We start from the raw sequence: 16,138 nt of genomic DNA, 5'->3' as shown, positions 1-16,138 counted from the left end.
TTTTACCCAAACAATCGTGGGCACAACTAAATAACTGTATTCGATCACTGATCGCTGTTCCCAAATTACTTATCTGAAAACTGAATCTAATACCCGCAGATATAACTGATTCTCAAACACTGATACCCGCAGGCCTGATACCCATACTTGCAAACTGATATGTGTATTCCTGTAGAGGTCAACTCAAAAAGCATATAACAAGCAAGTAAGAACCAAAACACCCCTATATTGGGGTAGGGTTTCCTTGTCCTATTGTCAGAAGCTAGGGTTTCACTACACACATAGCGGTTTCAAACATCCTAAAATCGGGTAAGCATCCTGTCCTAGTTTGGAATAGTCACTACGGATTCCGATATGCACTAGGTTGAATGGTCAAGAAGGGTGCCCTGGTGAGAACCGGGATTTGTGTTTCCATCGTGGCAGAGCCCATAACCGGTCAGCCTTATGGCACACTTCTCAAAGCGAGCCTCCGGCAAACCGTTCAGGAATAGCATATGGAAAACACGGTGTCCTAGGCGCACCGATGCAAATGCAATGCAAAGAAACACATAAGTGTAATCAAAACAAGATATCAAGAGTTCGAGTCAAGTTCTCTAACTCCCTAGCGGAGTCGCCAGAAACTGTGGACGCGCCCTCGGGCCTTATGCTACCACAGCTCGGACTCATTTGTCGCGGTTCTTAATCTGATCTCGCAATGTGTAATGCAAGACCGATAAATCACCAAAGAGTCCAAATCTGGCAAATCGTTTTGGAAAATAGATTTTTAAGAAAGAAGTGCCAAACATAGACTGCTTTGCCAGATACAGAGTCGCAACCTAAGTATTTTATTTTGGGAGAATTTAGGAAACCCTAACTCGTTGCCTAAGGCCACGTGTCCGTCATCACCAAAGTTGCCTCGGCTCGGGAACTTGGGTACGATTGGGGACGGTCATCTATGAATGCCACCGTTCGCCCGATCCGAAGATCGGCCTGTACTAAGCATGATATCGAGTTTTTGAAAAACACATGCGTTCTTATTCCAGTTAATTAGCTAGAATTTACTATGTGATGCTCACAAAACACAAGTATAGACTAGATCGCCTAATTTGAAACAAAGCATCACATATTTGTTTGTTTGGAAAATGGTTTGAGGTTTGCTACTCGCGAGTAGGCTAAAACAAGGATTTTGATGAATTGATCCAATTCAAGTAATCCAACCTTCACCCGCAGGCATTCAGGCAATTATATCATGTAAGCAATTAGCCTCATGGCAAGCATGCTGTCATGTTAACACTCACATACATGCAAGATGCTAAAACATAAACACTCACAGTGTACTCTGAGCCAAAACAAAGAACATGTTAGTAATCAAATGCATGATCCAAGTCCATGTTAAGATGGCTAATGCATCGCAGGAAAAAATGCAACTAGAATAGGCTTGACTAATCTGAAATGGCACGTGAGATGCAACAATTCAATACATGTATTCAACTTGAAATTTAAATACACTGCAGCTAGTATGATGCGCCGAGCCCGGTACATACAATATAGATGAATGATGCAAACATGCATAGTATAAAGATGCTAATTGAAACGTGCCCTAGAACTAACCATCATAAGCGGTTAAGTAAAAGGGAGAAAGAAGTGGAGGTTGGAAGACATGCATCACAGCTTATTACACAATTGCCCCCTCTCGAGGGAGGGACCAAAAGAATAATATAAATTAATTAACTAAAAAGATAATTAAATATTAGACAACACTTAACTAATTAAACAAATTAACTAAGCTACTAAAGCAATAAAGAGGCCTCGAGAAGAGGGACAAATGCATGCATGCTCGGCTTCGCTCGGAAATCCATCACCATACTCATGTTGCCTCTGTTTACACTGCTCTGCACCTCTGAGGACTGCAAAAGTCTCAAGGATGCTTCTGGATCACTTTCTGGGTGCTGTGAGATGCTACCGGCCAAGATATGAAGTCACCGGGCCATGGGAAAATGGTCATCGACCATTGGTAAGGCTCTCGACCAACAATAATTAGCCGATCGGCACTGCGGATAGCCGATCGGCCATCTTTTCCTGCAGAATGCTGCTTTTGCTCCAGCAGAGGGCAAATAGAGCATGGCAATTCATTTTCAAGGAAATGTTTGCACAACCACCCTCCTCATCATGTTTGAGACTCAAAGGAGTATGGTTCTCGACCCTCAGGCCATCAATCACGCATTCCAATGCATGATGACCCAAGGTGCCAAATGTGCATTTTAATGTCAAATGAAATGCACACAAATGCATAGAAGAGCCCCAACCTCTATCATGATTTATCAAGAGACAAGGGATGCAAACATGCACAATGCTATGCACCCTAAACATGCAAGCAAACCAATGCAACATGAGCATGTGAACAAACATCCAAACATGCAAACATGTAACAACATATCAAACATATGGCAAAATGCAAGCTAACGAGGATTGAAAATGAAACTTAAGCATGCAATAACATGCAATGAGCCGAGTACGCAACAACATACAAGGCGAGCATGCAACAACATGCAAAGGATGGACTTACACCAAGATGGACAGCTCTCTAATAGGTCCAAAACAGTGACCAAAGTGAAGAATTGGAGGCATGAAAATGCAAAACAATCATGCACATGTGAGTGGTCCAACACTTAGGCAACCATGCACACTCCTCAAGCATGAGCAAGATATGATAAATATGAGAATATGGCAATGCATTAAGCTCTGAAAATATGTGAGGAATGATGCCAAATCAACCAAGTAAAGCAAGCAAAGCATGCAAGAAGATCCAAGGCCCAAGGCTAACCAAGAGGCTCAAACCATGGCCATACAAGGCAAGTCCCAAAGGGTGAAAGGGACTCAAAACAGTCCCAACGCAGGTCAAGACAAGGCCAAAAACACACTTAGATGGCATCCAAATGGCCTAAGCATGGAAGCATACGCAATGATCCGTTCAAGAAGCATAAGACCACAACTCTTTAAGGCATTAAAGGAGTGATAAGTGTAAGTTTATAAGCATGGAATATGGACTGAAATAACATTACAAGTGATGCCAAACCACTGAAACGATCTAAATAGAGCATGCTAGCAACTTGGACACTTAAAGCTAACAAGCTAGATCGCATGGTGGCTATACAAAACAATGCAAGCATGACCAAAACAATGAAAAATAGAGCTTAAGCATGCTATAAAAATGCTAAAAGCTTCATGGAGTTGAGCCAAAATCATGCTAAAAACACATGTTACAACATGATGCATGTTAAGGCCAAATCATGGGATTACAAGACAATTGTATGAAGCATACATGGAATGTCTAAACCAACTCAAAATAGAGGTGTATCATGGCAAAACAAAGCCTAATACATACTGAAATGAAGCTAAAACAAGTTAAACACACATGCTACCACATAAGCCATTTATGCAAGCATTAAACACAACAAGGAGAGGGGATGACCCTCTCCTATTTAGGACCTCAAAATCACCTCTCCACCACTGAAAATCCTCTGGATTTCAGTGGTAGAGAGGTCATGCAAAGACCAAAACAATGGCCAAAAGGTATGGCCTAAAACAAGGCCTAACAAGGCCTTGGAGGGGGGGAGACAACCCCAAACCTCAAAGTGACCTAAAACAAAGTTCTAAAGCACACAAAATCAAAACTTTTATCAGTTATAGTCAAAGCTTAAAACAATAAGCAAGAATGGCTAAAAGCCTAAGCTAAAATGGGGTAACTAAAGTAAGGAACTCACCCTTGTAGAACCTCTTCAAGAACACCACTCCAGCAGGTTTCTCTGATCAAAATCAATTCAAGAACCCTAACAACAACCCTCTAATGCCTCAACAACCCAAGGGTGGTGTAATGCTAGGTGTTCAAGTGCAAAAGTAAGACAAAAACTCACTTTTGAGGCACAAAATAGGATCAAACAAGGGAGTATAGATATAAAACTATATCTCACTCTCTAACCCTAATTTTCTGAACCCTGGAGGAGGGAGGAGGGGCTCCCTCTTTATAGAGGCTCAAATCCTCAAGCTTCCAAGAGAAGCTAAACAAGAGGCAAATCCGTCCATACATGTGTATGGAGGGGGTGAATAATGGGTGCCAGCTGGCACAAAATATCTGCATAAAGCAGATGAACAGGGTTCGGCCAGCAAAAATGGTCGATCGACCAACACAATGGCCGGTCGACCAAATATAGTGCCGATCGGCCAAGACTCTTGGCCGGTGGCAAGAAAAAGGGGCCGATGGCCTCATTCCATGGCCGGTGGTTTGAGGGGTTGGCAAACAAGCCACCCTCTTCCCTTAGAAGCAAAAAACACAAGTGTTTGATCCAAGACCAGGCACAAAACAGACACGTTGAGAGATCTTGAGGCAAGACGCGTAACCGAGACCTCCGAGAACTCAAAACGAACACGAACACGAACACGACCACGAACACGAACACGGATGATAATTGAGTGTTCAAACGATGACGTCCAAGTCTTGAGGATGGTCAAAAATGGGGTGTCTACAATTGGCTGGATTATCTACAATACTAATCTTTTGAAGCAGAATATCCCCTTCATTCACAATTTCTCGGATGAAATGGAAACGGACATCAATGTGCTTGGTGCGGGAATGATGAACCTGGTTCTTTGCCAAACAAATGGCACTCAGACTGTCACAGAACACCTCAACGTGCTTCTGAACAATACCCAAGTCCTCAATTAACCCATGTAGCGAAATAGCTTCCTTAAAGGCTTCTGTCACTGCCATGTACTCTGCCTTTGTAGTAGACAAAGCCACCGTTGACTGAAGCGTTGACCTCCAACTCACCAGCCCTTTAGCAAGCGTAAATAAATACCCTGTTGTTGATCGCCGCTTGTCCAAGTCACCAGCATAATCTGAGTCCACATATCCAACTAGATTCTGTCCGAGTCGGTTATCTCTCTCGAACTTCAATCCCAGATTAACCGTGCCATGTATGTACCTTAGGATCCATTTCACTGCCTGCCAGTGATCTTTTCCTGGATCATGCATATACCTGCTTACCATACTCACAGCATGTGAGATGTCAGGCCTTGTACAAACCATAGCATACATTAATGCACCAACTACATTTGCATATGGAACTTGTGCCATATGCTTCCGTTCTTCTTCTGTGTGTGGAGACATCGAAGCACTGAGCTTGAAATGAGGGGCCAATGGTGTACTCACAGCTTTTGTTTTCCCATTTATGCCAAATCTGTCTAACACCCTTTTTAGATACTGGGTTTGTGTCAGACAAACCGTGCCCTTCTTCCTGTCTCTCATGATCTCCATGCCAAGAATTTTCTTTGCTTCTCCCAAATCCTTCATTTCAAACTCTCTTGCCAACTGTGCCTTGAGTTTGTCAATCTCCGTCTTGCTCTTAGATGCAATTAACATATCATCCACATATAAGAGCGAATAGATGAAGGAACCATCTGGAAGCTTACGGAAATATACACAACGATCAAATTGACTTCTTGTGTATTCTTTCTCTATCATGAATCGATCAAATCTTTTGTACCACTGTCTCGGGGATTGCTTCAATCCGTACAACGATTTGTTCAGCTTACAGGCCCAATTCTCTTTTCCAGCAACTTTGAAACCGTCTGGCTGGGACATGTATATCTCCTCTTCAAGATCTCCACGTAAAAAGGCAGTTTTTACAACGAGTTGGGCGAGCTTGAGATCAAACTGGGCAACCAAAGCTAGTAAGATACGAATAGACGTATGCTTCACAATAGGTGAGAATACATCATTGCAGTCTATTCCTTCCTTCTGAGCATAGCCTTTAGCTACCAATCTAGCTTTGAATCTGATGTTGTCTTTGCCTAGGATGCCTTCTTTCTTGGTGTAAACCCACTTACACCCAATTGCTTTCTTGCCTTTTGGAAGTTGCACCAACTCCCAAGTCTGGTTCTTGTGAAGTGACCCGATCTCTTTATCCATATCCTCCTTCCAATTGACACTTTCTGCATGATGCACAACTTCTTTGAAAGTGCAAGGAACATTGTCTTCAATGATTGGAAGTGCATAGGCTACCATATCGGTCATCTAACCAGGTTGCTTAGTAACCCTTTTTCCTTTCCTGATTGCAATGGGTTCTGATTGTTGTGGGGCCTCTAGATCTTCATTTTCATCTAAACTCTCTTCAGAGCTATCCACTGAGACTTCTCCAGAATGGTTGATTGGCTGACTAGTCTTTGCTGGAGTCTCAAACTCCACCTGCACTAACTTCTTCAATGCTTCATCATTTTCTTGAGGATTTGGTTGCTTTAGCATTGTAGACTCATCAAAGGTAACATCTCTTCTAGTGACAACTTTCTTTGATTCAGGGCACCAGAGTCTGTATCCCTTGACACCGTCACTGAAGCCCAAGAAGATGGCTTTCTTGGCTCTTGGATCCAACTTAGATTCTGTAACATGAAAATAAGCTGGACATCCAAAGATACGTAGCTGATCATAATCAGTAGCTGACACTCCTGACCATACCTCCATAGGAGTCTTGCCATCTAGTGCTGCAGTAGGTAGTCTGTTGGCAAGATGACGAGCATAGTTCAATGCCTCGCCCCAAAATGCCTTGCTCAATCCTGAATGTGACAGCATACACCAGACTTTCTCCACCAAAGTGCGGTTCATGCGTTCTGCAACTCCATTTTGCTACGGTGTTCCAAGAACTGTGAAATGTCTCACTATCCCTGCATTTTGGCAAACCTCTAAGAAGGGATCTGATGTGTATTCCCCACCATTGTCAGATCTGAGCTTCTTGATCTTTCTGCCTGTCTGGGTCTCAATCATTTTCTTCCACATAAGAAAGATGTCTAAGACTTCGTCTTTGTGCTTCATTGTGTAAATGCAAACTCTTCTTGAGAAATCATCAATGAACGACACAAAGTAGTGTTTACCTCCCAATGAAGCATTCTTGGAAGGACCCCATACGTCAGTGTGAAAGTAGTCTAGAATCCCTTTGGTACGATGAATAGCAGTACCAAACTTGATTCTTGTTTGCTTGCCCAGTACACAATGCTCGCAGAACTCAAGTTTCCCTGTTTTGGCACCTTTCAACAGACCTTGCTTTACTAACCCTTGTAAAGCCTTCTCACTGACATGCCCTAGGCGTATGTGCCAAAGTCTGGAAGTGTCTGATACATCATCTTCTGAGCTGGTGGAGACAACCACTCTCCCTGTGACTGTAGAGCCGTCTAGGAAATATAAATTTCCCTTTCGAGTACCCTTCATTGCACCAAATGCTCCTCGAACAACTTTGAGGACTCCACCTTCCATAGTTACTCTGTAACCTTTGGAGTCTAAAACTCCCACTGAGATGAGATTCTTTGTCAAAGCTGGTACATACCGAACATCTTCAAGAATTCTGATTGTTCCATCATGTATCTTCAGTCGAATTGTTCTAATTCCCTTTGTCTGGCAAGCTTGGTCGTTGCCCATCAGCACAACTCCTCCATCGAACTCTCGTAAGCTCGAGAACCACTGCTTGTTCGGACACATGTGGTATGAACACCTGGAATTTATAATCCATTCATCAGACTGGCCATATGATGAAACTGTGAAGGCTGATCCTTCACCATTATCTCCATCTCGTGTAGCGTTCACCTTTTCTTCTTTCTTGTCTTTATTGGGACAATCTTTTGCCCAATGCCCCTTCTGGCGACAAGAAGCACACTCGTCTTTTGCAAGACGTCTTCGATCCGATGATTTCCCTCTGGATTTTGAGCGAGACTTTCCTCGCCCTGTATATCTCCTGTTATTTGTTCTGCCTCTAACTGTCAATGCCTTGAATGCTGAGTCCCTGTTTGCAGATTTATCTTTCCTTCTGAACACATTATTTACCAAGGCGTTTGCAACATCAACATACTTGATCTTTTCTTTACCGTACAGTAAAGTGGTAGTGAGATGATTATATGAGTCAGGCAAGGAATTCAACAATAACAGTGCTTTATCTTCATCACCAATATGATCATCCAAGTTCTTCAAATCGGTGAGAATTTTTTTGAAATTGTTTAGGTGTTCGTTCATCGAAATGCCTTTTTTGTAGTCAAAACGAAACAACCTCTTCTTCAAGTAGAGCCAGTTCTCAATGCTTGTCTTCTCCTCTTTTGCAAGGCAAAGTCGGATGGAACTGCAGGCCAAGAGATTCACCTTCTCCCATTCTATCTCGTCCAGGTCATCTGGTTTGTCTCCCAGAGTGTAGGTTCATCTGGACAAGCATATCTTTAACTTCGCATCTCCACATGCCGAAGTTGCCGCTTCCATCAAACTTTTCTACCTCGAACTTAGCATGGGACACCGGGGTCCAATGCTTAGAGTTGCTTGTAGTCGCTGGATTACTTATGGACTAGGTTGATCTAGACTCGGTTGATCTGGTCTCTGTAGATTCTGCCGTTAAAACTATTTTTTTTTAGAAACTCTGATTCAAAAAACAGACCATACAGATGTGTCCGAAATACTCCAAATAGTTTGAAAACACTATTGGATCGTCAAAAATGGACTCCGAATGACTTAGATTTGGCCAAAACAGTTTGGACGGTTCAGATCTACAGAATCTGGTGCGTTTGAGATGCACCGGATAATTACTCTGGAACAGCGCAGTCAACGGCAGCTCAGTGGCGCGTTTTGACTGGCTGGGTCAATGGCTCTAGCGATGACGTGTTGGACACATGGCAGATGACGTGGCAATCCTGCTGACGTAGCTGATGACGTGTCGGCTGACGTGGCTGATGACGTGGCGGTTGCCGTGGCAGCTAATGTGGCGCTGACGTGGCTTGTCTTCTCCCTGGAGACGCGCGTGGATGCGCGTGGTGTGGCGCGCCGACAGTAATCGGCGCGTGAGGGTGCGTGGTGAGAGTGGGCTTCACTCTCTTTCTTCAGAGGACGCATGACTGGTCTTCTGGGGCTGGTCTTTGCTGTTCTGGACTCCTTTCTTGGAGTTCTTGCTCCTGGTGTACTCAAAAGTTGATCTCGAGCACTTCAAAATCTGGGCACTTTCAGAAAAAAATTCGATTTTTCACCACCCGAGCTCTGATACCAATTGTTGGAGATCGGGGGTACACCAGGAAACACACACAAGCAATAACACAAGAGATTTAACGTGGTTCGGTAAGTCGCCTACGTCCACGGGCAACGGATTTCACTATGTGGAGAAATGGAAGAATTACACACTGATAGTCACTCTCTATATTCTCTTTTTGAACTCACCACTCACCACATTTCCCTCTGCTCTCTCTACCTTTATTTATACACTAAGAAGGGAGAGAGCTGGCTGGCCTTGCACATGGCCAGCTGGTCATTCAGCAAAGATGGATCGTCTACCTTTGCGGCTTGTCAGTTGGCAACCGCAATCGAGGACATTGTTGGAGCTGACTTCACATTGGAAGGAAATCACCCCTCACATGGGGTGATATCAACATGAATGACTCAAGTGCAATCTAGATTTGCTTCTTCAATTATCTATCCATTGTTGGTTATACCAAATTAGTTAAGGATGTGTTTAAATTATGAATTTAAATAGGAATTTAGAAATAAAGAAAAAAAAAAGGCGAGGAAAAGATAAATGAAATATAATTTTTTTTTTCCATTCACTTTCTTCTTTTTTCTTTTCTTTTTTTTTGTCTCTCTCTTTTAAAATTTTTATTCAAATCCATAAACATAGAGTAAGTGGTCTTGGTTTAAAAAATTTGATGGATGGAAGTGGAGTGATTTTATTTTTAGTAGCTTGACTTCACTCACTCGCGCTGGGTGGGGTGGGTGGAGAATCATGGCTAGTGGAATGCAATAGGTCATTTAATATTCATGATGCATATTATATGTTAGATATAATTATGAGCGGTGGTATTATATGTACTAATTAGTATATTAACTAGTGTATCAATGCTAGTTATGACATTATTATTGACTTCTCTCATTATACAAATTATAAATACCAAAAACTTCTTAAATTATGTCATATCATCAATTAATATATTAATTGATATAATAATTGGTGCATATACTAAAAACCTCAATGAATCATTTGACTATTATAGATTATTGTGGTAGTGAGACAGTAATTCTCATATATAACGTGGTTACATTTTATTATGGTGTTTGGTTACTTTCAAAGCAATATTGATTATGATTTATTGTGGTGAGTTTATTCATATTACTTTTTTCATATCTGTCAATTGAAAGTATGGATATATTTTATATGTGTTTCCTTAGGTTGCTTCTTTAGGTTGCGTAAAGGGCAAGGAAATTAGAAAATGTGAGGATTGTGAACGAAATATAAGTTAAATTTCTTTTTTACTATTTTTTTTTTTTTTTTAGATTTTAACCCAAATCCATAATCTAAATATAGCATTAAAGATGAATATTGTAAAATTTATAATGGAATTTGTTTGGTTTGATTTTTAAAAAACAAATTTTCGATGGGTTTTCGTTTATCTTTAGTAATTCCTTTTTTATGTATATTTTATTTTAATACTTGTAATAAAAATAAAAATAGCTAAAATATTTATTAAAAAAATTCATTAAAAAGAAACGAAAACTTAACTAAAAATATATATTTTAAAATCAAACTAAAGAGACTCCTATTTTTATAAGTCTATTTTTTAGACACAGTTCTAAATTCAATGATGTATCAAAAAAATAATTGATTAATAATTAAATATTTCATATTTATTAATCAATTATCTTTTTGATACATCATAGAATTTAATATGTGAATTTAATTTTTAAACCATAATAGCAATACTCTTTCCAGGAGCTTTCCCATTGCCATTGATTGGGTAAGAAGTCAGTCTTTCCACCATTCGAAAAGAACTCGGCGTGTGATTTGAGATACAAGTCAATTGTTAGGCCGATTAAATTATATGTTATCATTACATACAGTAAATTGAAAATAGATTTTATTGTACCAATTATATATAATTGTTTTTGGATAAACACTCACTTTGATGTTTGAACAAAATATAATATATAAGGCTAAATAAATATAAATTAATACAGATAATATGAAAATTTAAAGATATGCCAAGTAAAATATATATTATTATGTAAAAGAGATGATAATATCATTTTTTTCATCTATATAACTATCAAATTATTAATAAAAATGAGACCAAGTGGTATTCGAATTAAAAACTTAAAGAAAGTCAATGTAATTATGTTAAAATGGTGAAATTTTTTGTATATTTTTTTTTCAAACCTTAAAAATGTTTAGTGTAATTTATTTTAATTTTTTATATAAAAGTTTAGTGAGTCACAATTTTAAGGTTTTTATTTTTTGATATTTCAGTGACACTTTAGGGAGTGTGTGGCATGAATTTAATATTTCAGTGACACTCGCTAAAATAAACTTTGTTGCTAAACTTACTTGCAAAATTTTGGGTTCATTTGAGATGTGGATTGGCTTTTTTGGCTATTTTAGCCTGGAGCTAAAAAGCCTTGTTTGGAATAGGTTTTTTTGACTTTTTTGAGAGAAAAATAACATGATTATGATTTAAATGTGACATTTTGTCCTATTAGGCTAAAAAACTTATTTTGTCTTTTTGTGACTATTTAACCCAAAAAATTTCATTTTAGCTTATGTCAAACGAATGCTCTGTAACTTGCTGGCACCAATTGTTTATAGAAGGGTAGAAAATACAGATGGAATCGATAAATCGGTTTGGATTTATTCGAATTGTACGATTTTGTTGTTTTTCTTTTTCTTTTTTTTCAGAAGGTGATTTGGTTATGATTTTAAATAATCAAGAACCATTGATTAAAGAATATATTCAACCGGACCAATTTGTTACCTATTTTTTTAGGTCTTGAAAGAAGAGATCAAATCTCAGAGTTTTCAATTTGCCTCACATGCATTAGTTAATCGATTTGTTCCAAATTTATTGAGATTGTCACACTAATAAATTTATATAATCAATATTTCTATACAAACACATACACATATGTAAATAAGTAATGTTATCCTACATATATATAACCAATATTTGTGTAGCAATAATAATATTTAAGTTGTTGCTATGATCTATTGTAATTAATTGATCCTTTGTTGATTAATAATTATAATTTTTTAAATAAATAAAATAGCCTAAAATCATAGAAACAAATTGATTATTATTATTTGGTTTTGGTTTGGTTATGTAGCTTCAACAATTTGGTTCTGGTTCTGATTATTTTTATACCATTTGGTAATCTACCGTGAAATAACACCAATTTGGTCCCGAAACCCCTAATTATCTACTAGTTTTGTACCCACTCAAGACCCCTACATTTTAAAAAGGGTTATTTCACTTAAAATTCACATATTTTTACTAAAATTTTATTTTGACCCCACTTTCAGTTGTAATGGTCATGGTAAGGAAAGTAATACCATTTTGTAGTAAAAAAATATATATAATTTTTTATAGTGTTTTTATGATGTACACCTTTTAATGTATACATCCTTTTAGTATATACATAGCAGCCTTTCTTTGAACTTATGTGTGCCTAACTTGTACCATCATTCTTCAATTTGCAACTACATCATTTAAAAAAAGAAATCTAATAATTATAATTACACAATTTAATTATATTTGTGTTAAGAAATATAAAAAGCTTATACTTGTCATCTTTTTCTTTTTCTTTTTTCAAGACAAATTTAATGAAATCATGTTTTTACGATTATTGAATCAATATGAGTTTTTATGAATAATCTGCAATAAAGGCCTAAAGATGAATGGATTGGATCATCAGAATGAGACCCGTGATGAGCCCACAAACTAGAATTGCACGATCCACTTTAGTTTAGGGGACTGGAGAGAAACTTAATTTTATTATTATTATTATTATATTGATTTAGATGACAAGAAATTAAATTGATTTGACTAGAAGTCTAAATTTTAAATTTTAAATATTAAATTATTACAATAATATGAAAAAGATATTTTAAAGAGAATAGAAGTTTATTATATGTATAAAACCAATGAGCATCTGGATCACACCATTGTATCCATCTACTAATCTACAAACACAGCTTTTTCTTAGCGGTGGAGTCCATTCTAATGATGCCAAACCTTCCTCAAATATATCCCACAATTTGTCACTTTTGCTTGGACAATTATGGGGTTGACTAGCCAACAAATCTCATCATATGAAGGTCAAGTTGGAAGGAACATCAAATGTGAGAGTTCCATGAGAGTGCAAGGAACAGATCAATCTCTGAAAATCTGAAGGCAAAACCATAACCAAACCAAAGAAATTTCTCACAAGGCGAACAATATGTCGGACAATCTACCACAAGAAGTGGTGTTTGATATCTTGGCAAGACTACCTGTCAAGTCCCTGTTACAAATGAGGTGTGTATGCAAATCATGGAACTCTCTAATCAATAGTCCCAATTTCATCACATCACACACAAACCAAACTCTTGCAAACAACAACAATGAATTAGTACTACTTAGGCACCACACTGATGGCAAAGGTTAGTTCACATTGCATTGCAATAACAACACATTCAATGAGTGTACAACATTTGATTGCCCATTTACAAACTGGACAAAGTATTATTTGAGGGTAGTGGGTTCGTGTGACGGGTTAGTGTGCTTGTCGTCTCATGATCAAACTACGATTTTATGGAACCCATCAATCAAGAGATGTTTGAATCTTCCAACGCCTCGCATTACATATAAGTCTCACGGTTCTTATACGTTTATCCTTGGATTCGGATTTGATCCCTTGACTAACGATTTTAAGGTGTTGAGACTTGTATATTTTCACAAGAACTTTGGTTACAGGCTTCCAGCAGAGGTCGATGTTTATATGCTTAGCATAGGGACTTGGAGAACTGTTAATACTATTGCCCCATCATATAATTTGATGGAATGCGTTTCCCATGCTTTTGTGAACCGGGCATGCCACTGGATTGGGTTTGAGGCAATGACGAAGGAAATAAGGCGCTATTTGATACTGTCATTCAACATCAGTACTGAAGTGTTTCGTGAGATAAAGCTCCCTGATTGTGTTTCTAATGTGTTCAGACTAATTGCATCGGTTGCAGTGTATGAGGAATCGATTTGTTTGTTCCATTATGATAGGGATTGGGGGTATCCAAGTAAGAATTGTGATATATGGGTGATGAAAGAGTATGGTGTGGTTGAGTCTTGGACTAAATTGTTCACAATTGATTTTGGTATAAGCAAAGCTGTAGGTTTTAGGAAGAATGGTGAATTTTTGGCAGAAGATAAAGAGGGGAAGTTGGTTACATATGATTTCAAGATCAGGCAAATAGTGTATCTTGGAATCCATGGGTTGAAACAATCGTTTCATTTGGAGAATTACATGGAAAGCCTAGTTTTACTTATAGAAGGAAATGAAGTTTTAGAGGAGAAGGCAAAATCTTGTAATGCCCTTGACAAAGGTATAGAAGAAACGTCGGAATTGGGGAGCAGCATTAATCAACAAGGAAGTGGGTCACGCGGTAGGTTCTTTTGTTGTGCAATGCCTAGCTCTCTCACAAAAACTGGACTTCCTCGACCCTCTTACAGAAACTTGATTGATCGTCCACTTCAATTGGAAAGAAGCCTATCCCAATCAATAATGCTAGAGGAAGCCGAGAATAATAGGAAGTTGTAAAGGTAATTTACTTCCATTTTCAGTTGGTGGTGGTCTCTCTTCCATTCTCAATGTAGAGATATAATTGTCTTTCGACTTGTGATATGCAGATATGTTTCGCTTTTAATATTCATGATCAATGTAAAACTTCAGATATGAGAGGATTTGTTTGTTAGATTGTGGTTATCGGATCTTTATTTAATGTGCTAAGGCTCGATTTCAAAGTTTCTAATCAGAAATAAGGTGTGGTTCCAATTTTAAACGTTGTAAATTTCAATTTAGTTTCATACTTGCCACTGGAAGAAGGCCACCTTAGACTACTAATTTGGTGTCACTTTAACCTCGTTGTTGTATTTAAACACAGGTACGTGAATGATTTATTGATCTGCCCTGTTTTTCATTTAGGCTGGCTATCTTCAATTGCTAGTGTTAGACACTGAGTTGTTACAAAGAGTAAAAGGAATAATAATTAATAAGGGGTAAAAACCACAAATACCTCCTGAAAATACACTAAACATTTTCATAATATGACACCTCTTGCTTTTGGAAGTTGTATTATACACATCTTATTTTATTAAATCACATACAACCTTTTGATATTCAACAAAAATATACTGACACTTCTTAACATTTGGCGAAAAGATCACAGACACCCCCATTAATTTAAATAAATACATCCGATAATATTAATTCACTTATTTTTAAATATTTTTATATGTACATATATCTATATAATAAGGCAAGAGGCTTTTTAAAAATGTCTAATTTATGTTAGAGATACATTTTGATCTAATCTATATAATAAGGCTCTCTTTTTAAAAATGTCTAATTTATATTAGAGATACATTTTGATCTAATGGTTTAAATTGTCTCATCTCAACTTCAATGGTTGAGATGTCTTTATTTCCCGCCCAAATGCTCTTTGAGCATCAACGGTACTCATCCCCTCTCTCTCTCATTTCAATTTGAACACACACACACACACTCTCTCTCTCTCTCTCTCTCTCTCTCTCTCATTACACACATTCCTTAGCTTCAATTCTCACTCTCTCTCTCTCTCTCTCTCTCTCTGTGTAAATTGTGTTTGAAGATGGTGGATTTCGCTCACGTATAGAAGGAGCTTCAGGAATGCAACAAAGACAACGATGTCTCGAGCATAAGCATCAAGCCTGAAGGTGGCACTTTCAACATCGACATTATCTTGCTCGGTAATCTTTTCTTCTTCTTCTTCGTTTTATTTCAATTTTTTTAGGGTTTTAGATCAATTTATATGTTTGCAAAATTTGAGTTTGGAATTTAGGCCTAGGGTTTTTAGTTCTGTTGTGTTCAACTAAAAATTGTTATTTTTTGCCCCCTGATTTCTGAATTGTTTCAATTTTAACCTTCTGTTAACATTTTGCTACTATAAAAGAATGGAAAAGTGACAAAATTGATCATTTAAGATGTGGGTTCCATACATATGTGTGAGAGGTATGTATAAATTTTTCCGTCTGGTCATAAAATTGGGTTGCGCGTAAGAGAAAGGGAAGATATATACAGGTCTTTTGCATATTT

General features: G+C 38.0%; 1 protein-coding gene across 1 annotated transcript; it reads left to right on the top strand.

Annotated features, from left to right (window-relative positions):
• The first annotated feature begins 13,252 nt into the window (after positions 1-13,252).
• LOC114314517 (F-box protein CPR1-like) lies at positions 13,253-14,605 on the top strand. Its single transcript, XM_082881228.1, has 2 exons — positions 13,253-13,454; positions 13,551-14,605. The coding sequence occupies exons 1-2, from the start codon at positions 13,253-13,255 to the stop codon at positions 14,603-14,605; spliced, it is 1,257 nt and encodes a 418-aa protein (XP_082737354.1).
• The last annotated feature ends 1,533 nt before the right edge of the window (positions 14,606-16,138 follow it).

The sequence above is a fragment of the Camellia sinensis genome, chromosome 7 (genome assembly GCF_055761805.1).
Source record: "Camellia sinensis isolate YWXY chromosome 7, ASM5576180v1, whole genome shotgun sequence".
Lineage (NCBI taxonomy): Eukaryota > Viridiplantae > Streptophyta > Magnoliopsida > Ericales > Theaceae > Camellia > Camellia sinensis.
The sequence above is the reverse complement of the archived record's forward strand: the minus strand, read 5'-3'. Positions and strand labels throughout refer to the sequence as shown.

What these genes read in the sequence shown, in the direction of transcription:
- LOC114314517 (XM_082881228.1), top strand. Translation starts at nt 13,253, where the DNA reads ATGTCGGACAATCTACCACAAGAAGTGGTGTTTGATATCTTGGCAAGA. An exon ending in GCACCACACTGATGGCAAAG is followed by an intron (nt 13,455 to 13,550) that starts GTTAGTTCACAT and finishes ATTTGAGGGTAG; the next exon opens with TGGGTTCGTGTGACGGGTTA.